Consider the following 26796-nt stretch of genomic DNA (forward strand, 5'->3'; position numbering starts at 1 on the left):
TAGTTAAAAACATACCTTTTCACATCAAAGATGGCCGGTTTTTGTTTACATTTGTAATGGTACAGTGCAGGTCGATTACCCGCCCTGTTTCTATGTGATATATGTTTAACAATATTTACGTTTAGGACCATAATCAAACACATGATCAATGTAAATGCCAAAACTATATCTACATTCAGGAGAAATAACTCCTCTAGACGAAAGGATATGTCTTACGAAATAGTAATCCGTTAGATATATGTTTACTCTAGAGTGAAACTATACAGAGAGCACTTTTCTCTTAGGACGTTATCGTTGATACCAAATTAGTTTCAGTCAAAAGGGTTTAGGCGGTTTGGAAACCTGTTCCGAAAGTTGTGCTTGAAGTATCAAATTCATGGTCTTGCATGTAGCCATAATTTCTCAATTTCTTCAAAACAATGATACCGCAGATCATCGTTTGCCGGTTTTAACTAATTGGTGTTTCAACACACGTGTTTGATGACTGTCTGCCATTTGTTTTATTAAAACACCCGATTTCGGATGGAACGAACCGACGAAACCGCATCTGGAAGGGGTTTCGATAGTTTCAAAAACTAGTTTTCGTAAAACTAACTATTAAACTGGTTTTCCTTTTATTTAAAACTGTTACAACAAATACACAGTTCGTGAAACCGATATAACACCAGAACTAGTTTATAACACACAAAGCGCCCTAAGACTAAAGATGTATACGCCATGTACCAGTACACTTCTTCAAAACAAATCCTCATATACTGTGGAAGTTATTCGATTTACAAATGTTTACAGCTATAAACTTTAATTATGTTTAGGGACACGTAGCTGTATGACAAAACAGCTGAAGAATAATACAACAAAATTTGTACCTACATTGTGTCAAGTTTAAGGACAGTTCCTATTAAATGTGGAAGTAAATTACACGAATTATGAGGAGTAACTTAAGAGAAAAACAACGATATCAACAGCATGTTATTAGAAAGGAGTCATTCGGCATTGCTACCACTACAATAATTTCCAATGAGTCTTAATGCCACGTAAAAAACTACAAAAATGTAAACATAATTTTGTTGTTGCTTATTTAAACAACCACACCCGTTTTCTCAGCACCAAAACAAACTTTCTGGTTTGTTTGGAAATGCATTATTTATACTATTTATACTAAGAAATCACGATTCATTTTTATAACTTTTCCCTCACATACTTAATTAGATTTACGAACCTTTCTGTACTTATTACTTAGTGTGTTATATTCATAACATGTCATGGCAACACTAATGTATGTCCAACAAAAAAGATGTGCATAGTCTCATTATTGCAATCATACCACATACATGCTTAGTTTTATAAAACTATCCTACAGAAGAATTCTTCAGATATCTCAAGAACGAGTTTTCCTTTGTTTGGACGTTGCAATGGAGTAGGCATTAAAATCAAATTGCATTGTCAAGTTTTAATATATAATTAATACCTAAATTCAGTGTTCATCATTTTCTTTATGGCAGTAAAGATGCTTTGAAGACAGAGATTTGCCGTTTTGCGTAAATTACTGTGGTCATTTTTAGCATTTTATAGATCAGGTAAAATACGTCAATCTACCTGCAGATGTTTGAGAACGAATAAAGCTATATATTTAAATGTTAAATACTCTTCAAAGACGTTTAAATTATATTGACAATGCAGTTTGATTCTTTATTACTCCAAATATGGGCCAGTTATGAGATTACTTCTACTAAAACTTTTTTATCTTAATAATATATTTGAATAGCAATATTGAAGTAAAAACTATTGTTTTTGTATTGAATAATATTTTTTAACACAACCTAATCGCCCTCATATGGTAGACTTCGAGATTTACAAATATGATTTTGATTGTTGATATAACATTGCAAATTGTTGTATGATATATCATTTCTAACATATTTTTTAAGTATCCTTAAATGTCAGAAATGATGGATTAACAAATGTACTGCATCATTCATCAGTGGTTTGATAATGAAAAATCTAAAGAGTGTGGTACGCAAAGCATCATCACTCTGGTGAACGGGAATGCAAATGTACTGCCGAAGACATTTTCTTCATTTACTGTAATTGTCAACGATGGAATATATAATGCAAAATTTATGGTCCTACAGTCTTGTTAATCATAGGGCAATATACATATTCACGAACTTATCCAATGCTTCCTGTTACATCAGTCTAAGATCAAGTATCCTATTTTCAAAACCGAAACTCCATAACCACATATTGTATAAAAATGTATTTCAAGAAAATATATTTATGCACATATTTTTGTTCAGTGACATGTTATAACAAATTTAAAATTTACATCAAATGCACCTACATGTATTTACAACAGTAAAATAAATTTCAATTTATCATATTTGTTTATTCATGTTACACTAATTAATTAAATGTACATGAATTACTTCATCATTTGTTGAAATGATATTACACAAATTATTGCGTTCAACATTCATTGCAGTACACCGGTTTAATTCCCTTGGAGCTAGGTCACAAAGCTTCATCGAATCGACATCATACCCGCTTGGCGTCTTCTTCTTCGTCTGTAAAATTTCATATTCGTTCGACTCCTAAAAAATAAACGGAATGTGGGAAGATTTTAAACAAACCAAAAGTATTAATTGTTGAGGATAGCTGAAACATAGCTAGTCATTTAACGTATTTATTACAGCAAAGAGTATAAACATTTAAAAACTACAACTTTAAAATACTCATTAAAAGGAACGAAAAAGGAACGAAAATGAACGAAGTTTAACCAGACCATGGCTGGTATTACATGTTGGTCTTATTTGGATCTGAATACGAGGAAGCTAATCGGATAAATTGCTATTAATAACTTACTAATACAGTGCAATAAGTCATTTATGTATGAGCCTTAGATAAACTTAAGTTGCATATTGAATACCACTCCAAAACACGAAGTGTAGACGATAATCTAAAATAGAGATGATCAGACAACGTTCTTACAACATCAAATAGATTAATATTTTACAAATTTGAAATGATCCGCTAAGCTGGACCTTTGTTTATTTAAACTTTGCTTACGGGACGATTTCTACATGATCCAGTGCCCACTGATCCGAGCCTTCGCCACCATGTACAGGCTGCCACCATCGAAACTGGACTCCCTCAACCTGAGCATGATGAGGGATGTCGTAGGCAAGCCTCTTTGGAGAAAGGTAATCAGCTGGGTCATGACGCGCAATTAATCGCCAATCTGCACCCTAAAAGTAAGAATTTGTCATAATATCCTTGCTGTTTTTTCTCTAACGTGAAGGAGGTGAACCTTTTGACGGTGTAGTTTTGCGACAAGTTAACCCCTGTTTTAAACGTTTTATACATGTAAGATGTAATGCATTTATTATACAATACAATACATTACAACAGTTACCCAGACAATGGTAATGTTAAGTATAACAGTTTCAGAGGAAAACTATATTTTCTTTAAACTTGAAAACAATTATATCGTTAAAATGCTTTACTTTTATGAGCACAGGTTTGTATCATCTAATCCAATGCATTTAACTGGCATACCTTATTTGTAGAATATTGCAAGAGAATGCCTCTGTATTGTGAGTGATCGTCCATTTTAACATTGCAATCCGGTGTTTGAGCCCTGCATCCAATTTGCATCACAAACATTATTTTACTGAAAAGACATAAGAAAGAATTGTAAACACGTCCTGCATATTTTAAATCTTCTACTTTAAATTGTAAACAATTTAAAAAATGTAATTCTGTACTTGATTCAAATACCATGTGCGACTTTAACATTTAATCCCATATATAACCTTCGTAATTCTTAAATTGCAAACCTTGGTCTATTCAAATCCATTTCAACTGTACGGGCCTCTCTGTGCCCACATCCATTAAAGTATAAAGTCTTTCCATGGGCGTAAGGTATAAGGGCCCCGCAACCAAACCCGATACCTCCCCCTGACACCCACTCCCATCGTGTTGAATAAATACCGTCCTCGAAAGAGTCGAACATTCGAGATAACTGCTTTCTTGCTGGCATGCAAGTAGTACCTGAAAATAGTTAATTTCAATAAATTTTAAACATCCTTTGGGAGCACAGTCATTTCAAGTCTTTCTGTTACAAACTTTAAAGCCTGGCTTCGTTTTAACACAAATATATGTATGTAGTATGACGGTCAAAAGCCTTGAGGACGAAATGTCTTCAATACAACCAGAATGACGATCTCTAACTTGGGCCAATTTGACGAATGTACACATTCAATTTTATATGGTAATTACATGGCATTGATTCATTACTGCACACGAACCTTCTAACTTTTAGGCGAATTATAAAATAAACAATAAATTTAAACACAACATAAAAATACAATTCGAGTATGTCTTCACTGAGCATCTTCAAAATCAAAACCTTAGAATAGTAAACTTTTGAAACGTATACTCTCATTCAACCATGCTCACCTTTATAATCATTATCACACACACACTTTCCTTGTACACACTCGCCTCTACCGTGACACTTGTTGAGGCAGCTTTCTCCGATGTAAATGTCATCCAGGGCCCAGCCTGGTGAAATATCACTACCCGATTCTTGTATCCATCTAAATCTTGTGGTGCTAAAGCAGGAATTGTAAGAAATATATTAAATTAAATGCCGTTTTTGTGGCGGATATGCGTGTCTTAAATCATTTGAGCAAACGTTCGATACAGTGTTTGTACATTTCACCAACACACGTATGTGTCGTTGTCTACTTACGTCAAGACACGAATTAATTTGAAATCACAGATGCCGTCAAAGGTTCCTTACAACATCGCATTTATACGGTTTTGATATATATGCAATTTCAGTGTTTTCAACTAATTGTTTATTTGATTGTGCTTTTTTCCATTTGCAGTGTCAAAATTTAATTTGTTTAAATCTGAACATTACATATTTTGGCAATTGGCGCATAGCTGCACGTATCACATCTTCTTAAGATGAATTTTAAGACTCTGGTATCATGACCTTTTAAACGTGTCCGGCATGCAAGTAAAAACTGTCATCTTCTAAAGATAGATTTTACCAACACTGATCACATGACCTTCTATACATGTCCGGCATGCAAGTATAAACTGTCATCTTCTAAAGACATATTTTACCAACACTGATCACATAACCTTCTATACATGTCCGGCATGCAAGTATAAACTGTCATCTTCTAAAGACATATTTTACCAACACTGATCACATAACCTTCTATACATGTCCGGCATGCAAGTATAAACTGTCATCTTCTCAAATTGGATTTTACCAACACTGATCACATGACCTTCTATACATGTCCGGTATGCAAAAATATACTGTCATCTTATTCAAGACATTTGGGTCAAATCCTAAAATACTAACAACGAGAGACATACAACACAAACATCTTACATGCTTTGTTCAGCAGTAAATATATGACACTGAAAATATACTTAAATCACTTAATTTGTCATCTACATTGTCAAACAATTAATTCAACAAACGTTCATATATACACTAGATATTCGAAATGCAGACTACTGCTTGAACACAAAGATGTCGTTGTAACACTCATGCAAAATCGTAGGCTTTAGAAATGAAACTGATACCTTGAAAATGTTTTTACTGGAAGGCTGATGGTCACTCTGGTCCAATTCGGGTACCTATCTGCAGTATATTCGCTGGCCAAATGGTAGCTATTTGGTCGACAATCCATTCGCTGGTTGACGTCAGGGAGACAGAGAGATACAACTTCGTGCCAGGAGTCTAGACTTGGATCTTTGTTAAACACAAGACGAACTGGTGCATGACTTTCGCAGATGTTAAACGTTTTACTGCAACCAACCGCTATCTACAAGGTAAAGGACGTTCGAAGTTATTTAAAAAAAATGAAATGGCCGAACAAGAAACACCACGCTCCAAGATTACACTTCATATACGCAAACTAGAATTTTCTATTTAAATGCATTATTATGTTTAACTTATTTAAACTTAATGATTAAAAAAGAACAACATGATTTGTGTACAAATTAAAAAATGCATTTAAATTACACTTATGCATATACCTAGTGTAAATCATTGGTAACGGTTGACGTAACTGCCTTCACGGTCAGTGAAAACTACGAAAGGAATCACTTGTGGTTTAAACCGATTTGCTGGCGCCTAACCTTACAGTTTTGCAACTTCTATCAAGTCATGTAAGTGCAAAACAACATTAATTGTTTTGCAATATGTTTTAATCATAACACAACGGACCTAGAAACCATTTTTAAAGGTCCGTAATAAAACTTACATTGCATTATATATAATGATTGATCAACTGATGCCATTTGTTTGTTATATATATTCTATTAATGCACCTTAAATTGCAGAATATAATCATGTTGTATGATAGTCTGTTTTGTTGTAAAGTGTTTCTCTCCCTTTCCTTCCTCCCAAACAATAACACCGTCATCCTTCTTACAAACTTCTGTCTGGATGTGACCTTGAGGGTTAAACTCCCAGGGCTGGTCATTAAGTACCAGAGATTCATTAAAATTGATACGAAAATTCGCTGGATTAATCTCATGACCACCTGAAAGATAAAGCATTAGGTCAAATCCTTTATCAAATTGATATTACGCACAAAACACATACCAAGGTGTACGTATACTAAAACTCTAATAGGTTCAACACAGAGTTTTTAACAATTATATGCCAGTATGAATACAAAAAATAACACTGTCAAATAAAAAAAGGCAAAAGACACATAAACCATAAAATTCTTTATATAAAAACAAGCCATACCAATGTACACATTATCAATGGCCCAAGCAGGCTGCCTCCTAAAAGGGTCCTCAGCAAGAGGTTGCCACCACCTAATCCTTGTACTAATCGTTCTTGCTTCCTGTGGTAGCTTAATATAGTCTTGTCTAGGTTCCAAATATCGTGTATAATCAAGAGTGTGTAATGTATGCCAGTTAATACCCCCGTCAGTTGAATACTGCAATATTACACTGTGATCAGGGCTATACGGTTTAAAGCAGTCATGTTCTTCCGTCGTTCCTCCTATGCTTGCAGTGTACTGAACAAACCTAGAATATAGACACTGGAAATAAAGTATACAAACATATTCACTGTATAATATGACAAATCGAAAATGCGCCAAGTAGTGGTTCAATAATACGCCACAAGGCGGGCCAAAAATACGAAATAAATATCCGACGTACTATCAGCTCGACACGTTTTTTTGCCCAGCCATATGTCACATTTCATGCCGAAAAAAAAAGGCAGACATCGGTCGTCTAACATACATGGCCTTGATTTATATGCACCAAGTTCTTATATATACATATATATCTATAAATTTTTACTTTGCGTCTCGGAGGTCCAAGTCCTCCGTAACAATTTGCCTTAGGCCTAGTCCATTCATTGTAAGTGAGGTCAGTTCATCCAAAGGAGTGCATGAATCCTGGACTGTTCCACCTTGAACCAACAACCACTTGGACTTATCCACTTCGCCATTATTAAATGTGTCTTTTAATTCACGCTGAAATGACAATAATTGCATTCTAAGCATTATTAACCCGCAAACCTGTTGACATAATGATGTAATAGTAATTAAATAAAATAATAAGGTTAAACAAAGTGAAACGATGTAGCATTTGCAAGTCTATTGCAATGCTCAACAAGTGTATCTGCTCAACAAGTGTATCAGATTTTTGGCGATCTTAGCAATGGTGTCAGGTTGTGTCAGTTCTAAGCAAGTGTATCAGATTTTGGCGATCCTAAGCAAACGTGTCAGGTTGTGCCAGTTCTAAGCAAGTGTATCAGATTTGACAATCATAAGTAATCGTTATAGATTGTGTAAGTACTGAGCAAGTGTGTCAGATGCTTAAAAACAACAACAAACAAACAGAACAAGAGCTGTCACAGTATGTGACGAATGCCCCCGAATGTGACATTGACCTATGAACAAGGTCAGTACATGAAGTTGATCTTGCCTTTACATATCAAATACATATGGCAAGTCATTTTAAATTGCCTCTGAACATAAAAATACCACCCATATTTGACAACTCCATGTCCTTATATGCAGCACTCCATTGTGAATAAACACTAAGTGTGACCTTGACCTTATAGTAAGGGACAAGGGTCTTGCACGCGACACGTTGTCTTGGTATGTGGAACACATGTGGCAAGTTATTTTAAAATCTGTTCATACAAGGGAAAGTTACAGCCCGGACAAGACAACCTATACTCTATGTGCTTACATGCAGCATTGTGAATAAACACCTAAGTGTGACCTTAACCTTAGAGGCAAGGACACAGGTCTTGCATGCGACACGTCGTCTTGGTATGTCGAACACATGTGGCAATCATCTGTCCATACAAGAGAAAGTAACAGCCCTGACACGACAACTTATACTATATGTCCTTATATATGCAGTATTCCATTGTGAATAACACAAAGTGTGACCTTAGAGGTAAGGACACGGGTCTTGCACGCGACACGTCCTCTTGATATGTTGAACACATGAGGCAAGTTATTTTAAAATATGTCCATACAAGAGAAAGTTACAGCCCGGACACGACAACCTATACTCTATGTCCATATACCCAGCATTTCATTGTGAATAAACACCTAGGTGTGACCTTGACCTTAGAGGGAGGGACACAGGTCTTGCACGCGACACGTCATCTTGGTATGTCAAACACATGTGGCAAGTTATTTTAAAATATGTCCATACAAGAGAAAGTTACAGCCCGGACGCGACAACCTATACTCCATATCCTTATATCCAGCAGTCCATTGTGAATAAACACCTAAGTGTGACCTTGACCTTAGAGGTAGGAACACGGGTCTTTCACGCGACACGTCGTCTTGGTATGTGGAAAACATGTAGCAAGTTATTTTAAAATCTGTCCATACAAGGGAAAGTTACAGCCCGGACACGACAACCTATACTCTATGTCCTTATATGCAGCACTCCATTGTGAATAAACACTAAGTGTGACCTTGACCTTAGAGGTAGGGACACAGGTCTTGCACGAGACACATCGTCTTGGTATGTTGAACACATGAGGCAGGTTATTTTAAAATATGTCCATACAAGAGAAAGTTACAGCCCGGACACGACAACCTATACTTTATGTCCATATATCCAGCATTTCATTGTGAATAAACACCTAGGTGTGACCTTGACCTTAGAGGGAGAGACACAGGTCTTGCATGCGACACGTCATCTTGGTATGTCAAACACATGTGGCAAGTTATTTTAGAATATGTCCATACCAGAGAAAGTTACAGTCCGGACGCGACAACCTATACTCCATATCCTTATATGCAGCAGTCCATTGTGAATAAACACCTAAGTGTGACCATGACCTTAGAGGTAGGAACACGGGTCTTTCACGCGACACGTTGTCTTGGTATGTGGAACAAATGTAGCAAGTTATTTTAAAATATGTCCATGCAAGGGAAAGTTACAGCCCGGACACCACACCTATACTCTATGTCCTTATATGCAGCACTCCATTGTGAATAAACACTAAGTGTGACCTTGACCTTAGAGGTAGGGACACAGGTCTTGCACGAGACACATCGTCTTGGTATGTGGAACACATGTGTCAAGTTATTATAAAATCTGTCCATACAAGGGAAAGTTACAGCCCGGACACGACAACCTATGCTCAATTGTGAATAAACACTAAGTGTGACCTTGACCTTAGAGGTATGAACATGGGTCTTGCATGCGACACGTCGTCATGGTATGTGGAACACATGTGGCAAGTTATTTTAAAATCTGTCCATACAAGGGAAAGTTACAACCCGGACACGAGTTATTGAGCCGGACACACGGACGGACAGACGGACGGACTGTGCGATTTTAATATGCCACCCTTCGGGGGCATAAAAAGAACTTACTAGAGACCAGACACTGAATGCGTTCATACTATAAAGTCATGTACAATCATATAATAAAATTAGTGATCCCTTTTTAAAATGTATTTATTTTGCATACTCACAAGGCAGACTTTTATAACTATAAACCAAAAGTGGATTTTTTCTTTTGCAGAAGCTTTCAAAACTCAATTAAAGGAGTGTGACTAAATGCACAATACGTTTTAAGTTTAAGTCCTTTGAGATTTGTGGTCGTTTTAATAAATTTTATATTCCCATTTAGAAATGTCCCGGCGTCATTTCACTATGATGACTGGAAGTAAGCCCTGGAAATACCAACCTTATTTTCAGCATCCCAAGGGTAGCAATTATCACCATGGTGACCAGGATCACAAATGCATGATGGGAAGGTCTGTGTGTGACAGTTGCCATGGCCACCACACATGTCCTGACAAGATGGTCCAATGTAAACATCAGTCAAGCCAAAATTCGTAATGGCTTCGTCGTCGTTAACAGGGCGCTGTTGCCATCTGAAACGTGTTGCTCTGCAAGAAAACAAGTACATTTAATAGAAAAGATGAGAACTATGAGTGATATTTTAAGGCTTGCAGTTTCACGATCGATCCATCTTTCCAAATCAGTTCATTTTAAAGGCAAATTAAGTTAAACATACTTTTTAAGGTCTTATCTATATAGTTACAAGAGTGAACTGCACACTACCCTTTTAAGGAGGTAAGCTGATACTGTTTTCTACTTTTACTTACTAATAGTTATATGTAGTGTTATTGCATAGTAATGTTTTAAAGACTGTAAATCAATAAGTCTTTACAATATAAAATGATCTTCCAAGTCCATACTTTGACTGTGTCATTCCTTCAAGTGGAATAATCACTCGCTGCCACCTTCCCATAGGATCACCATAATAAACGCTAGCCATGGATGGTCCAACAAGACAGTCTGGGTCATTTGACAAACATTGTGGAGTAACATAGGCCCAAGTCATCCCGTAATCTGTAGAATATTGCAAATGTACAGGTGCCACCGATGCATTCCATGGCCTCATGCAACCAATGTTATACCAGAATTGTAACATGTGACCTTCGTGTATGTTCAAATCTTGCGTTGTTATTGTTGCACTCTCGTCGTCGACGATCTCTCCAGATGCTACTTCAGATCTTTCACAATACACTCCTGTTTTAATGTTATCAAAAGTCTTCCATTCAGCTGGATCGATTCCATAAGTGAAGTCGCTCATCATCATATCAAGGCTAACATTTCGACCTCCAATTCTTAAATTGTCTATAAGCCAATCATCTTCATTTTGGCCACTGTTTTTAAACTGGGCAAAATTTATTGCCGTTCCATTTCTTTTTGCATCATCTGGTAGCATTATTGTCACAAACCTTAAAAAGCAACATAAATAATGTAATACAATGAAACTACAACGACAATGAACACTTGGGAACAAGGTATAAACATAACATACAGAAACACCACAGGGTGACCAAGCACTCATCAAACATAACCGACTGAAAAATGATTAGTCATAAATGAAGACCAAATTAATGTATTTTTGTTTCAAATCCAACAGGGAAAGAAATGCCCTCAAAAAATAAATCATAAATGAAGGTTAATTACTAACACAATAAGTTATTGCATATTTATTAACTTAAATATTTTCTGTCAATACCGAACAGGTACAAAAGGCAGTTTTTACGCATAAAACACTTCAAATATTTCAATAATGTTCGTCCAACTGATATAATGCATTGGCATCATGGTGATGAAATACTATACTATTTGAATTCTACAGTACAAATATATTACAAGTTAAACATACGATGGTGAGCGGTAGTTCAAGTAATGCAAATTCCCAAACGTTGTCCAATCAACGGCATTAGTGGAGTATCCAATCAAAACACTCTCATCAATATTATCCGGCGGTGTGCCACACCCATACATAAAGTTAAACTGCACATACTCAGCATTTGAAAGATCAAAGAATCGAGAAATTAGTCCTCTGGAGCAGTTCTGAAATGTTTAAAATATTTAAAGTAAGACTAAATAATTTGGAACTCAATGGCTCGTAACTAATAAAGAAAATCAATTTTATGAATGAATAAAATCATGATAATGTACCAACAGATAACCTTAGAACAATCGAAACCCGTACACACAGGTAAATCTACAAATCGTCTGGTTCCATAAATTTGGCATACAAAAAGTCAAGTCTGACCTACCCCTGTAAAATGTAAAGCCGATCCAGATGCCATAGGTTTACATGGTTTAGTTCTCTTTCCCCCAACAACTTTGTACCAGTTATAGGATTCTCCAGTGAACATATCATAAGAATATACAGGCAAATCAATGGTGGGAGCACTGCAGTCGAAACCTCCCCATCCCGGGTCACATCTGAAATAAAATAAAAAATATTAAAAATACTGGTGAAAGCACAAGGGACAAACAAAGTAATACAATTGAACAGGAGCACCAGAGAGCAACTGCAATCACTCTTCTGTTCTTTTCCTGTGTAAAAAGGGGCATAACAACAGTTATCAAGACAGGTGTATGGGCCTTGTTATGCAAGTGCGTATTATACCTGGCAGCATGTAAAATAACTTTCATTTAAATATCTTTAACGATCTAAGGAGTTATGGCAAATGTTAAAGTGCACAATAACACTATGACAATACCTCGATTTCCCCTTGTAATAGATCTATATAACATAAAATTAACTTTTTTCAACAATTTGCCCTTTTTAATTTTATTTTTGAGAGCAAAATAATATCACAAAAAGAAGGATTATCAACAAAAACTATTTTACTTACACGCAACCCTGTTCAGTGCATTTTCCATGACCATTACAGGAATCTGGACAATCTGTCCCTATGTACAAGTTAGCGATGGCCCAAGTGTCCTTCCTGTTGAAACCTTCGGGCTGAACAAATTGAAACCTAGTTGACCGTGACCTTTAATGGGAAAATAAAGATGTTTATTGCTGTGTTCATGCTTTTTGTTGTAATATGGAGTTTTATCAGTGAAATATCAGCAGTGGAAACTACCATTTGAAATTTTCACTGCATGCAATGAGTAAAATATCATCTACTTATTCGCCACTTATGAACATTTGTTTCAAATGACACTTGTGCAAAAAAATATCATCCTACACTGAATTGAACAAATATCCTCTATTTATTCAATCGATTGAAAGAAATATGTTTCATCATTGAAAGCTAAAAGGCCATAAGAAGTCAAATGTCATTAATTTGTTTGAATGACAAAGATACATGATGCAGTTTATGAGCTGAATAATAACAATAAAAATATTTTAGAAAACATTCTAATACATATATTATAATTAAGTTGGAACAATAGGGAAACCCAAATTCTAATATTCTTTATAATGTCTAGATTAAAAGCAACTTCAAATAATGACCACACATTTACAAAAACATGGAAAAATCATCTTGAAAACGCAATTGAATTATCCATCTTGCCATTTATGGAAAAGCAATGGAATGCTGCATTTGCCTTGCATGAAAAGGCAATGTAATGTTGTATCTTACCTTGTATGGGAAGGCATTTGAATGTTGTAATGTGCTTTATGTTTAAAGGCAATGTAATGCTGTACCTTACCTTGTATGGAACGGCAGCGGAACATTGTATCTGTTCCATCCACTTGTCATATCTGAGAGAAACTCGCTATCTCTAGGGAATGTGTACTTCTCGCAGTTGAGGTGGGAAGGCAAACATGACCTCGTCACAGGCTGCCAGGTCACACCCTTGTCATGGGAATACAATAGCTGTACCTCTAAAAATGAAACCATGTTAGTGTTTTTATGAATTTCCGACATTCATCATCATTTAATCACTATATCGATGTCCAAAATGACATGGAAGGATAAAAGATGCACCTCAAAATGCAAAAAGGGATTTATAACATTTATTCAACTCTGTGATAGTCAATTTATCTATATGTATGAGGTCAGACAGGATTATAGACTTGAAACATGCCATCAGAGGAAACTGTTTGTTGAGGGAGATCAAGATTTGTAATCCTCAAAGAAATGCACACAAATGTTTTAAGTAGTATTTTTTAATCGAAAGTAGTCCAACAACTTCGTGTATGGTGTATTTATTTCTTTTCTAGTTCTTAGGGTACACTTAAAATATCTCAATGATTTTAAAGCAATATAACACACAAAAATGTGAATTTTAGAACACTGGTGAACATTGCTTGCAATTGAAAGGGTTTTGTGTGCAGAAAGAGTAAAACTTAAACCGAAATTAATATACAAAATGCTACATTAACTACTTACTAAAAACTGTTTTACATTTTGAAGACTTAACACATACACGCCAGGTTTGGCATAGTTTAAGCTACACAAACAGCTATACAACAGACGTTTTACACTTACTGAAGCAGTGCTTTGTGTCAGTACAGCCAAGGGAGATGTCAAACTGTAGTACAGATCCCGCTTCCACTACCACATCAGCTGTCACTGCAAACCTGTGCTGCTCCTCTCCTTAAACATGGGACATATCTCAACAATGTTTACAACAAGAGCTACGGGCTTAAATATACATGTGCTAATGCATCTACACAGAGCAACATAGACAACAAGTTTTCATATGCAAACACAATCACAATACCTTGACGTTTTTATCAGTGTTTATTGTGTAATGTTTCTTATTTCATAGATATTGTTGTGTTAAAACAGTACTTCTATCATTAAGGGGACTTCACCAGTTTTTAATTTTGCGTTCATTTAAATGTTTCATTAACACATTTTTGTTATAAAGACTAAATCCGATTTTAACCGCTTTTCATGAGTTACCAGCATTTTGTTATTTTAGTTGTTATTTCCTTGTCACAATCTCAACCACTCCCTCCCCGCCTCACCATCAGCCCTAAAATCTTACCAGTAAAGTGGAGGGCATTAAACAGTGACCCACATACGGGCTCTATAACTGCTCCTGGGGTCAGGGTCCAGGTAGAGTCCCTAGGAGCACCAGGGTGGTCTGCCAACATCTCGACACCGTCAAAGTCACCACCAATGTAAACCTGATTGATGAAAGAGTATAGACAGGTTTTATCGGTGAGTTTTCAATGATTTGTTGACAAATATTCAGACATTTTAAAATTCAAATTCCCTTTGGATAATACTTACAGAATTATAATTCCAAAAGTTGAATGAAAACAACAACTATTGAAATAGGTGAATGGGATTTTTATAGCATTGCTGTCAATCTGTCTAAATTATTTCTAAAAGCCACAGAAAGAGTACTGTGGTTAAGATTTGTATATTCTTGCAGTCACATTATAATGATCCTGAGAAGACAATGATCCTGCCAAGACAATTCTTAACAAGGCTGAAGGCTAATGAATTGCAAGAAACGGGAATTATTATATGCTTTTTGGTGATTTACAGTGTTTTATCAGTTAAATAAAAATGATATATGTACAGTGAAATAAAATTATGTTAATTTTCACTACCAGCTCTCACTTAAAAATCAAATGTCAGAGTGCAGAGGGCTGGGATAAAATTTCAACAACATCATTTCCGAAAGGACGGTACGTTCAATTACAATTATTCGCGCTTTTCTGAAAAATCGTTTTTAGCAGAAGAAAAAAATAAATATTGGTTTAGTTTAAACATATTTATTTTACAATGATTTTGAAACAAGTTATTACAACATTATATTAATCACTCTCGTTGGCACGATTTTACGCAAGAGTGTGGTCTTGTGTTGTGGGGGAAACCGGGGAACCCGGAGAAAACCCACTTGCCTGGCTTGGTGACCACATACCACAAACCAAACTCACATGCGCCCATGCCAGGAATAGAACCCGGGTCGCCTAGGTGAAATGCGAGTGCGCTAACCACTGCGCTAACCGGACAACCGATTAAATATTGGTTTAAGTGCAAGATTGCAAAACATTTCTCCTCACGAACACCAAAAGTTAATATTTCACTCATTGCTAAGCCGCTCTTGAAATATAACTTTTGGTGCTCAAAGACTCAGTGATATATATACTAATCTTACACTGAAACAAACAATTATTCTCTATTGAATACCTCATCAATTGCCCAGGGCTCCATAAATGTTCCATTTTTTGATGGCTGCCACCAGCGAATCTGAGAAGCGCTGGACCTTGCGTTTTTAGGCAAATTTAGTATCACATAAGACGGCTTGTTACTATGCTCGTTGAAATCAAACTGCTCAATGGTGTGCCAGTTGATTCCTCCGTTGGTGGTGAATTGTGCGTAAACTGGGGGCGTGGCTGGGTCAGGAGGAGTGGAGTCACAGCCAAGGCGAATATAGAACTGGACTGTCCTGTTTGGGTGAAACAATATATGCCATGGTTTATTTATCTAAAATGAATGTTGGATGTACACACTGAGAGTGGCCATATCACACAGGCCAGAGAAACAGCCAAGAGAGAGGTAAAACTGGACTGTCTTTTTTGTTGGGGTGAAACATACAAATGTATAACAGTTAATCAAAACCATAAATTCTCCATTAATTAGAAATCAAATGAACATTGAAATATATTAAGTTTATATAGAAAGAATTATCTTTAATATCAAAATGAATTAAAGTCCTTTGAATATTTGGTGGATACAAGTATAACAAAATAAACACCAATATTGAGCAATTAAACCTACAACCAAGTGGTGAAATATTTAAATATGCAAATTTTTTAAAGGTTTAAGGTAAGGCCCAAACAACATTGACCGAAAGGCACAAACATAAAAACACCACAAACATACCACATGCCCACCAAAATATGTCAACTATAAACTACCAGACCCAGTACTCCGTACAACAAACAACAATTCTGTATGACTGCGAAAAAAAAATCCAGTTGCTGCTTCAAATGCCTACAATGTCATACGTAGTACATTAACCTAAACTAAGTCACTCTGATGTTGTACAACAGTCTGGCCTTGTGGTTTGGGGATATCAGTGTACATGGAGAAAACCTCCCCCTTGTTGACCACAAAAGAAACTCACATATGCCCAGGCAAGGAATTGAACCAAGGGCGCCTTGTACTATTACCACTGTGCTAACTCGACAACAACGAGTGTTCTTAAATGTATATGCATCATGCTGAAAGTAAGGTTAATGTTAGACCTAATGTTATTATCATAAAGTAACTCCTTTAATCAACAGATTTGCACAACCCACATAACCAGTTTTGATAACTGAACCTACGTTGCCTTGGAGAGGTCCAGTTTTATTGTCTGTAGAACACGTTCACCGGAATTTTGGAAAACCAGTCCATATCCATCCAGCAAAAGGCCACAAGCCTTAGAAACCAGTCCACCACTCCAGATATCCCAATTCTTTTCATCTAAGAGTTTGCTGGCTGGAAAAAACCAAGGCAATAGATTATTGATGGCTTTAAGTTCAGAGCTATAAAGTAAACCTTTTTTAAATTCTGGCTTAGTATCAAAATGGTCTTATTTTCATGTTTAAATCTAAATACTAATAGTTCAAATAATACCTAATCATATAAATGACCTTCTGTTTCTAGGCACAATTTTCTATTTGAAAATTCTACCAAATCATCATCATCATCATCATGGCTGTCATCCTCCTTCTCCTCGTCATCATAATCATCACCATCATCTGCAGCAGCAGCAGCACTACCACCCCACCATCATGATCATCATCATTACAGCATCATGATCATGATTATGATCAGCATCATCACCAGCACCACCATCATAATCAGCATCATCAATCTCTGTGAACATCATGTTGCATGCACACACATAATTCAGAATGAATCATAAAATGAAATTGGGTACATCATTTCTTGTTCTGAAGTATATTACTTTAATTTCAATATTATAATGTATACATACAGCTACTGAAGGAATCCAGCAAGGGCAACACCTCTGGTAGATCGTCAAGGCCATTAGCCAATGGGAAGCCTTCTTTCATGTAGATCGGTAGGGACTGGTAAGACAAGCAGGTGTCACCAAGGAAACCATGGTCACATGTGCACATCATGGTGCCGCCACATTTACCTGGAACATAATTAATTTCAGATTGATTTAAAAAGAAAGATCAGTAAAAAAAGCTGAAATCATTGGAAGAAGCAGAAGTTTAAACCATGGTGAGAAGCCAGTCGGCTAACTGTACAACAACTGTTTGATAACAAAATCCTCACCATGTCCGAGGCAGTGCTGCATACAGGCCATTCCGATGAAAACATTGTCAATGGCCCACTCTGGTCCATAATCATCTTCTGGTATAACACCCTGGTACCAGCGAAATCTCAACGTTCTGTTTTTGAAAAAAATATTTCAATAATTTTCTATGATAAAGACAAAAAGTATACAATTCCATACAAAAACAATGATAATGGTCTTCCGCAGACCAAAGTCATATTCATACAAAAAATTACCTTTTTTATTTTTAAATAAGAATAGTTCCAAAATCCCATTATAAATATTTCCCAATTTAATTCAAGAGCATTAAATGTCGCCTGTTAGTAGCATTAAAGGTCTCTTTGACGCCTAAATCACTCGGGACCTCTAATAACCAATGTGCATACCAAGTTAAAAGTCACTTCAATGAACCATTAAAAAGTTTGATTGCCAACAAAACTGTGATGCCGTTCAGACGAACAAAAAGATAACGAGGCAGGACAAAGTAATTTCTATTTGTTTGACATGTTCCGTAGGTTTCACAAAAATGCACTACAGCATCTACCAGATATTAATAATTTAAAGATTATTATTTCTTTCCAATAGAACTGTACAAAACTTTTCACAAACCCACAAACATAGAGATCATCAAGAGGGATAACAACTCTTCGCCAATATTTCGAAGTTCCTCCGTAATGAAGGCTCGTTTGCATCACACTGTCATGACAATGAGCTGTAGAGACATCTGCACAATTAGGTACAACAAGTTTCCATGTTTTGCCTCCATCTGGAGAGTATTCCAGCTTCACTGGGTACTTGTGGGTACTTTCTGAGGAGCACCCAACATTTATCTGAAAGGCCAATAACAATCAGAAGGAAGGCAAAAATGTTCTGAAAAGCAGTCAACATGTACAATTACATTCCGAGGAGCAGTCAACATTAACAAATGTCTGAAAGGCAAAAAATGTTATGAGGAGCAGTCAAATTTAACCAATTCCTGAATGGCAAATTAATGTTCTAAGAAGTCAACATTTACAATTACATTCTGAGCAGGACTTAATGTTCACAAGTGTCTGAAAGGCAAAACATGAGGAACAGTCAAATTAAACAATTATGATCTGAGGAGTAGTCAGCATTTTACAATAATGTTCTGAGGGGCAGTCAAGATAAACAATTATCTGAAAGGCACTAATGTTATGAGGTTATGCTATCATTTATCTTAAAGGAAATTACTGTTTATATGAAAGACAAATTTTGTTCTGAGGATTAATCTGATAAGCAAACTTTGCTTTGACCTTAAAGAAGATTTTTAATCACCTGCTTGTAACATTAGGCACCTGTAAAAGTCTGTTTAGACTTTAATCATGTAAATATATTTAAAACTTCTTTGTTTCCACAGAGATCATATGGTTTAAAGTACTGAATAATTTTATATTTTACAAAACATCATGGCAGGCACGGCCAATAATCCAAGTCTACTGACACTTTCCTAATACTTAGTTTATTGATTATAACAACAGATTTTTATATAATGTCTTCGAATGCGACAAACCAGCATATAAAAGAATTCCCGAAAGTTGATTATTTTAATAAATTCAGTATTTATTTTTTTATTTTCTTTTAATTCTTTTAATAATTACAGACAAAATTCCAATGTTAGTCTTACATCAAACTGCAGCACTGACATTGGTCCAACATTGAGATCACGGGTAACTACTGAGTGCTCTCCCTTGTCAGAGCCCTGACGGAAAACCAGGGCTGTCTCCCCTGCACCGACTGTGTCTGACCTAAAATAGCAATGATTTTCATAATAACTGATCGACCTAATGGCTATGAAGATAAATATTTAATAGGCTTGATGCATATTGATTTTTGTTGCCGATTTACATAAAAAACGTTGTTGTCATTTTTTTGGCAGTTATTACTCATCGCAAAATCATTACTGAATTTAGTGTAAGTAAAATTATTGGGATTGAAACATTTATATATATATAGACACTTATTTCGTCATTTCTGTTTTAATCCATTTCAAAGCATTATGCATAGAACAGTATGACATTTTAAAAATGTTAAAATCTGATGTTTGAGAGATTAATATGTTGAATAAAAAACGTTTGGACTTTTTGACTATTGTATAAATGTACATCCGGGAAACTTGAAACATATAATAGCCTTTTTATTTGATGAAAACTTTACATTTTATGCTTTATATCTTCTTCAAGCATTTGTCAATGGTCAGTATTGTGTTTTTTCCTATGCCCATATGCCCAAGTTGTGTTGGGTTGAAATTCTTTGCATTTAACATATTTTTTGTCTGCAGAAACTTGTGTTAAAGGTAGCATTGACAATTATTGCATGAACATCTCCTTGATGACTAAAACGTCCCTTTTACCCAAAACAAGAGCTATACCATTGACAGCCATGGATAAAGGTTATTGAATATATGATTAATTGTGAATAAGAATATGTTTTATGGTTTGTTATAATATTGATATGTATTGTAATAGTATGTTATTTGATTTGTTAATTGCAGATTGCAGAACGTCTGTATATACAGACCTGCGACAGCATATGCTATAACAGACAATACAGATTATAAAGTGAAATGAGAGTTGTGTTTATTACATATCATTGCAAGTTCCATAGCTAAGATACACACCTAGACATATTAAACAGTAATAACAGATCTTCTACCCTATTCTACAATCTACATAAGTAGAAGCCAGACATACATATAGCTTGGGTATTTGATTTTACACAAACACTTATAACTCCATGAATATCAACATACCTGACATTTTGTTCACAGTAGCCTGCCACCTCCCCATCATTGACAAACAGCCAGGAATCGGCAGGTACGCCAGACTCAAAATCATCAGCCAGAGAAGAAGGATTCATGACCATTCCACCAATAAACAGGTTGTCTACAGCCCATGTTGACAACAGCTTGCCTACAAACCAGCATGTGAATATGTTAAACATAAACCTGGGTGTCTGCTAGGCTTTGGTCCTCACACCTTTAAACAAGTTAAAATATAGCTACATTGTTAGCTACTGGGGCCATATTCACAAACATCTAGAGGCTAATTAGTTTGAAACTCTGACTTAGAAAGGAACTAGGGATGGAAGCGAATATCCGAGTATCCGGATATCCGGATATCACGCAAGTATTCGGATACCAAAATGGGTATTCGAATATTCGTTAAGAATTAAATTTCAATGAAATAGCTAGGCAGAGACATAGCATTTGTTATAAAACTTTTCAGATGAAATATTTCAGGTGATCAACAGTGTCTGTCGCGAAGTGGGTATGTGTCACAAATCGTCTGCTAATTTGGTGTTTGCACAAGGCGTGATATTGTGTCCTTGTGCAGCACCCTGTGAAGTTCTATGACCTTGTTTACAATGACAAGTGTTGTTTTATGATATCAGACGTGCTTAATTGACACTAATTGGCACTAGTTGATATTAAACGGATTGATCATTAATCCGCAGGAATTGATCGTCCAATCACAAGATAAGGGTCGTGCAATCAAAGCTATTAATGACCAATCATATTTTTGATGAATATGCATGAAGAAATTATTGCTATCTGAACAATAAATATAAAAACAAATTTATTTATCTTTTCACTTTTCAATCAAATTTCCATCATTTTGCATCTTGTAATTGTGTTTTGAATTATTAATCGTTATTCCTGTATCACAATAACGGAAATATGCCTCCAACATTGACTTCAAGTTTTTGGAAGTATTTCACAAAATCCGAGGATGGTAAAAGTGTGTCAACTGTGTAAGGTTAAACTAGTATATTGTGGTGGAACTTCAAATTTTAGAAATCACATGAAAAAACACCCCGTATGCAATCCACCGACTACGCCTTCAAAGTCCACCATGAGGCAGACAACTCTTGACGTCACCATGTCCACTATTTTATTTTTATACGATATGCAAACATGTTTAGTTTATTGATAAATAAAAAAAAAGTACACGTATGTAAAAAGAATAATCAGATCGTCTTTTTGTCTTCTTATCTTTTCCGCAATTATATCCTTGATCAAAAAACACCGCAGAAATTGTAGGTATTGCATTAAATCAAACAATATAATGAAATAAAATTACAATCGACTATCAAATAATCAAAGCGTCATTTAACATGAAACCTGCTGATAAATAACAAACTCGAAAGCACGTGGCAGTAACCAAGCAACCAGCTCGGTCGAAGTGACTATCAAATTCGCGAGGTGTTTATGTGGTATTCATCATGAGTTTTATGACGTAAAATGAGTTGTTTAGCTTTGATTAATGCATTATAAATTATTAACACTGAGAAAGAATGAATGAAAAAGTGAAATTGCCATATGACTAATTATAAATTAAGTGAACACTTATGTCAAATAAAAGAAGGTGAGTGACATATAATAGGAAATTTACTTATTATGAAAACAATTTGATACGAGTATCCGGATAGTATTCGAATACTTGATACGAATATCCGGTATCCGGTTTCCATCCCTAAAAGGAACATCTTTAGTCTGTTGTAAAACTCCTATTACAAAAAGTGTTGCTGTATCTGTAACAAAAATATGACAATCAGGCACACTTCTCTTGTCAAAATAAGTAACATTATTTGATAATTTTGAAACATTTAAGAATTAAGTTTTCTGAGCCCCAGTATGAATTTCAGACACAACACATCAGTGAATACAAACTCTGTCCTTGTTCCTGTCATCTCCATTGCATGACTGCTGGCAGTTGTCTCTCTTACTTATATTTGTGAAAATAACCTTTATGCATATTGTACAAATTCTAATAGTCATCTGACATGATATGTCCCACAGATAAGGGGACATCAAAAGCACTATGGCACCATGGTAGTATTTATCTCTCTTTACCTGCATTGTAAGGCTGCCAGAATCTCAGCCGTGTAGAGTTATGTCTTGCATCCATGGGCAGCTCAAGACTGAAAAATCTGCAATACAAAATCATTCGTTTAAGAATAACACTGTTTGGACATACTAATGTTTGTACCTATTTATTAAGCTAAATTGTGACAAAAGCTTTAGAGAAAGAAGCACTCTAGAGTCAGTTTCCTTGGAAAAACAGCAGGTATGCTTTCAGAGGGGTCAAGAAAAACTAACCCTTGTAGAGAATGAACCAATAACTTCCAGGGTGAGATCAATATTCTTCTCAAATATAATGAAATATAAAACTATAGCTAAAACATGACAATGGAAGACAAATACTTGGATATTTTCAGTTAATCTATAGGCAATACTTAACAGTTGTATAAACCATCATCAATGACACCAAGGCTTTAAGATAACTCAACAAGATAACTGGACCATTTGCTTTGAAAACAGACAGCTTAAATGGCAACAGACCACAACAGACCAGAAATTAGTGTAACTATGCCAAAACATTTCTATGAACAGATATATTCTAGCAATCAGAACAGGATTTTAAATGTCTAACCTTGGTTTTGAATCATTCCTATAATGCATCTCTTTGACGAGCTTCCATGTGATTCCACCATTGGTAGAATACTGGAGCAGCACGCTCTCTTTACGAGGCCAATCCATCTTTTTTCCATTACATCCAAACAAAAAGTAGAATTCAATTGTGTTCAGCATGGTTGTGTCAAGGTCACGAGTGACAGCCATTCTGAGTTGATCCTGAAAGAATCAGAACAAATGGTGATTTGTATAACTTACTGGTATCTTAACTCAACAATTTTACACAGTAAATATTTGCCTATTTCTGCTGGCAACCTATGCTCCAAGTTTCATTTTAATATCTTTAACGTTTTTAGTTATGGCCATGGTCTAAGTGGTTGCAATACACGGACATTGCAAGGACTGTATCGTTTTGCCTTCATTGCAGGATTTTCCCCACTCGCTTGTCTATGGCGACACTTAAGAAGTTAGCACATCGTTTATTTTTCTTCTACTCATAATAAATGCAAAATCAGTCACACTTTTTTACATGTGAATCCTGTAAAAGTAAATTCCACTGGAACCCGTTTGAATTTGCTTGGTGGTAGCCAAACCAGACAGTGAATTCTTCCATGTACATTTTCCCAACAGCATTTAAGTCCACACTATCCCATAACATAATGCCTAAGAGAGTGATTACTACATTGCTGTAATAAATCATCATAAAATCCTAAAATAAAAATTGTTTAAACTAAACTTCATCATTTCTGTACTTACATCACTAAAGGTCAGAGCGTTTCCACTGACAAGAGTGCCACACATTTTGGTGGTGTCCCCACCATGTATCTCAATCCAGTTATCATTTTGGGGCTTGTCCCGGTTAAAATCGTCCCGAAGCATCATGGGAAGGGGGCGTGATGGAACACAGAATTCCCCATCGTAACCATCGTCACAACTGTAACATATTTTTATTGAAAGGTGTTATGTTACTCTATGACTGTATAAATATTTGCGCAAAATAACCTTATATTTGACTTAATTTCACATTTTAAGTATTGAAAGTAAATGGTGATGAAAAGTTCTAGGAAGCCTATTTTCTATTATACCAGGTACTCTAAATATTGGACTGTACTATGACCACCAACTTTAGTGACAGAAAGTTTTGCAGCAAATCTAATTTGAACTTGTTTATAAGTCATGATACCATGCACTAAAACCTCTCCTTTGGAAGTAAATTCAAATTAACATAAAATTTGAGTTGAGCAAAAAAAAAAATGGACAATTATTTGACTTACATACAAGTTCCCTTTTTACAATACCCATGGCCAGAACAGAGCCATGGACACCCATTCCCTAGATACACGTTGTCAAGGGCCCAAACATTGCCACTAGGGGTTTGACTGTGTTGTTGCCATCTAAATCTAGTAGCTGGAGATCTGAAAAGTAGTAAAAATACTTCTAATTGTATACTTGATTCGTAGAATTATACACAGAACATTTCTAGGTTTACACTTTCGACAGTCAATAGATTGCTACTAGGGAGTTCACTGTGTTGTTGCCATCTAAATCTTGTAGCTTCAAGTTTATTTTAGGTAGCATTGATCCCCATGGCAAGACCATTCATGCCCTAGTACATTAATCACTGATCCCATTAACCCCCAAGACTGGATAAAACCCCAATTTCCAACCATTTTTAAGACCACAACAAAACAAATAGTACATTTGTGTATTGTTTATGAACATTTATGTTCTACACACTATGGACAGTTCAAGTTCACTTTTAAAGTCAAACCCGCGCTTCTTTTTCAGGGATTATTTTCTCTTCATCAACTGTTCAAAATCAAAAGCATGTGCTCTATTTTGTAAACAAAGTCTATCAATCAAGAGTATTTATTGGATAATTGAGCCAGTAATAGTAACATAAATGGAAATATGGAAACCGTCCATTGGTTGCAAAGTCAAAACAAATACCAAAGTTAACAACAGTAAATATAGTTACAAAAGTAATTTCATTACAAGATAAACAAAATAAATATTGCAAGTGTACCTACACAGCACCCTGGGGTAAATACAGTGAAATCCTGGTCCAATTTCTGTGCTGGTCAGACATGTAGTCACTCTTTGAATGGTACTCATTGCATTCAAAATTGGGGGGTGCACATTCCGATACGACCGTGTCCCAATCCTTACCCATGTTGGTGGAATATTCAAGCATCACTCCGTACACTGTGTTGTAAAGTGAGTCACAGCCCATGGCTATGTCAAATGCAGGAACGTTGATGGCGTTACTTGGTAGTCCCACGTTTCTGCAAACCTCTTTTCTGAAAAATAAAAACAAGTTGTGTAAATATTTCAGTTTTTTTTATTATATGCTTTTTGATGGATCATGAAGATTAATATAAGTGAAATTTCACTTTTTCACAAAAAAAATATGATTTGTGTACAAATAAAAACACTTAAGTGATATTTTGGCACTTTTAACTGGGGAATTTGTGGCGACAATTAATTAAAACAAATAATTTATAAAGGCTAATATTTTTTTACTTAACAAATAAACTTTTCTATTGTTAAGATCATTAAATTCAACTGATTTAAACATAATAATGCATTAAAATAAAAAAAAAACTGCATTAACCCATATTGTTCCCCTTTGAAGATGCACTCTTACTCCCAGATAAGATTTACCACACTTAATACAATTGTTTAAATATTTTAAAAAGGATGAATACATGTCGAAAACAATGGTTCTTATGAAGGATACCAAGTTTGATTTGAAAGAAATGAGCATAAAACTCGGTATTTCTACCTTCTGAGACTATAGTAGACCACCATAAATCTTTTGCATTCACCAATCATTTAATATTTTTGCGCCTTCGGCTTTAAAATACAGGGTTTCAATCTTGTTATCAGTAATTAATATTTTCCATAAATGCATTATTTAGTAAATAGTTAAAGGCTTATCAGTCAATAACGATGTTTGTCATACATGTGTATGTATTGATTTTGAAAAAGAGTGTCACTTTAAAGACACTGAGATCAAGGCCAATCAGTTCCTCACAAAGTTTTACCTCCATTTCTGCTGAACTCCAGGGCATTCCCTTTCGAGTTACATGTAATCCTCGGTACAGCGCTTTCTGTCTGGAACCATGTGAACATGTCTGGCATCATGCCAGCAAAATCGTCCTGGAAACCATCCAAGTTGGTTTCATTGACACCGATAGTAACACTGTCCAGACCCCATTCTGCCTTTGTCATACCTGGAAGTTTAAGATATTACTAGTAACATACAAAATCAAGGGTTCAATAGGAGTT

General features: G+C 35.5%; 1 protein-coding gene and 1 pseudogene across 1 annotated transcript; both read right to left on the reverse strand.

The window, feature by feature from the left end:
• LOC128215922 (reelin-like) overlaps positions 1-26796 on the reverse strand; it is a 71888-nt pseudogene that overhangs the window by 33414 nt on the left and 11678 nt on the right.
• Positions 598-26687, reverse strand: LOC128216616 (reelin-like). Its single transcript, XM_052923242.1, has 30 exons — positions 26553-26687; positions 25536-25805; positions 24780-24920; positions 24262-24439; positions 23525-23724; positions 22945-23021; positions 20842-21001; positions 19717-19837; positions 18681-18901; positions 18071-18186; positions 17763-17927; positions 17107-17260; positions 15965-16223; positions 14808-14949; positions 14303-14410; positions 13521-13695; positions 12713-12853; positions 12125-12296; positions 11725-11915; positions 10742-11287; positions 10225-10429; positions 7354-7529; positions 6788-7074; positions 6361-6575; positions 5611-5852; positions 4459-4613; positions 3837-4050; positions 3556-3670; positions 3067-3245; positions 598-2591 (listed from the first exon to the last, which is right to left on the reverse strand). The coding sequence occupies exons 2-30, from the start codon at positions 25736-25738 to the stop codon at positions 2522-2524; spliced, it is 5328 nt and encodes a 1775-aa protein (XP_052779202.1). The 5' UTR covers positions 25739-25805; positions 26553-26687; the 3' UTR covers positions 598-2521.

Source organism: Mya arenaria, chromosome 14 (genome assembly GCF_026914265.1).
Source record: "Mya arenaria isolate MELC-2E11 chromosome 14, ASM2691426v1".
In the NCBI taxonomy this organism is placed as follows: domain Eukaryota; kingdom Metazoa; phylum Mollusca; class Bivalvia; order Myida; family Myidae; genus Mya; species Mya arenaria.

Bases quoted from the DNA above. Each gene is read 5' to 3' on its own strand.
- LOC128216616 (XM_052923242.1), bottom strand. From the start codon at position 25,738: ATGGGCTGTGACTCACTTTACAACACAGTGTACGGAGTGATGCTTGAA. The intron at 23,725-24,261 runs GTAAGTACAGAA...TGATTCTTTCAG, and splicing joins ACGCTCTGACCTTTAGTGAT to GATCAACTCAGAATGGCTGT. The intron at 6,576-6,787 runs GTATGGCTTGTT...TTTATCTTTCAG, and splicing joins CATTGATAATGTGTACATTG to GTGGTCATGAGATTAATCCA.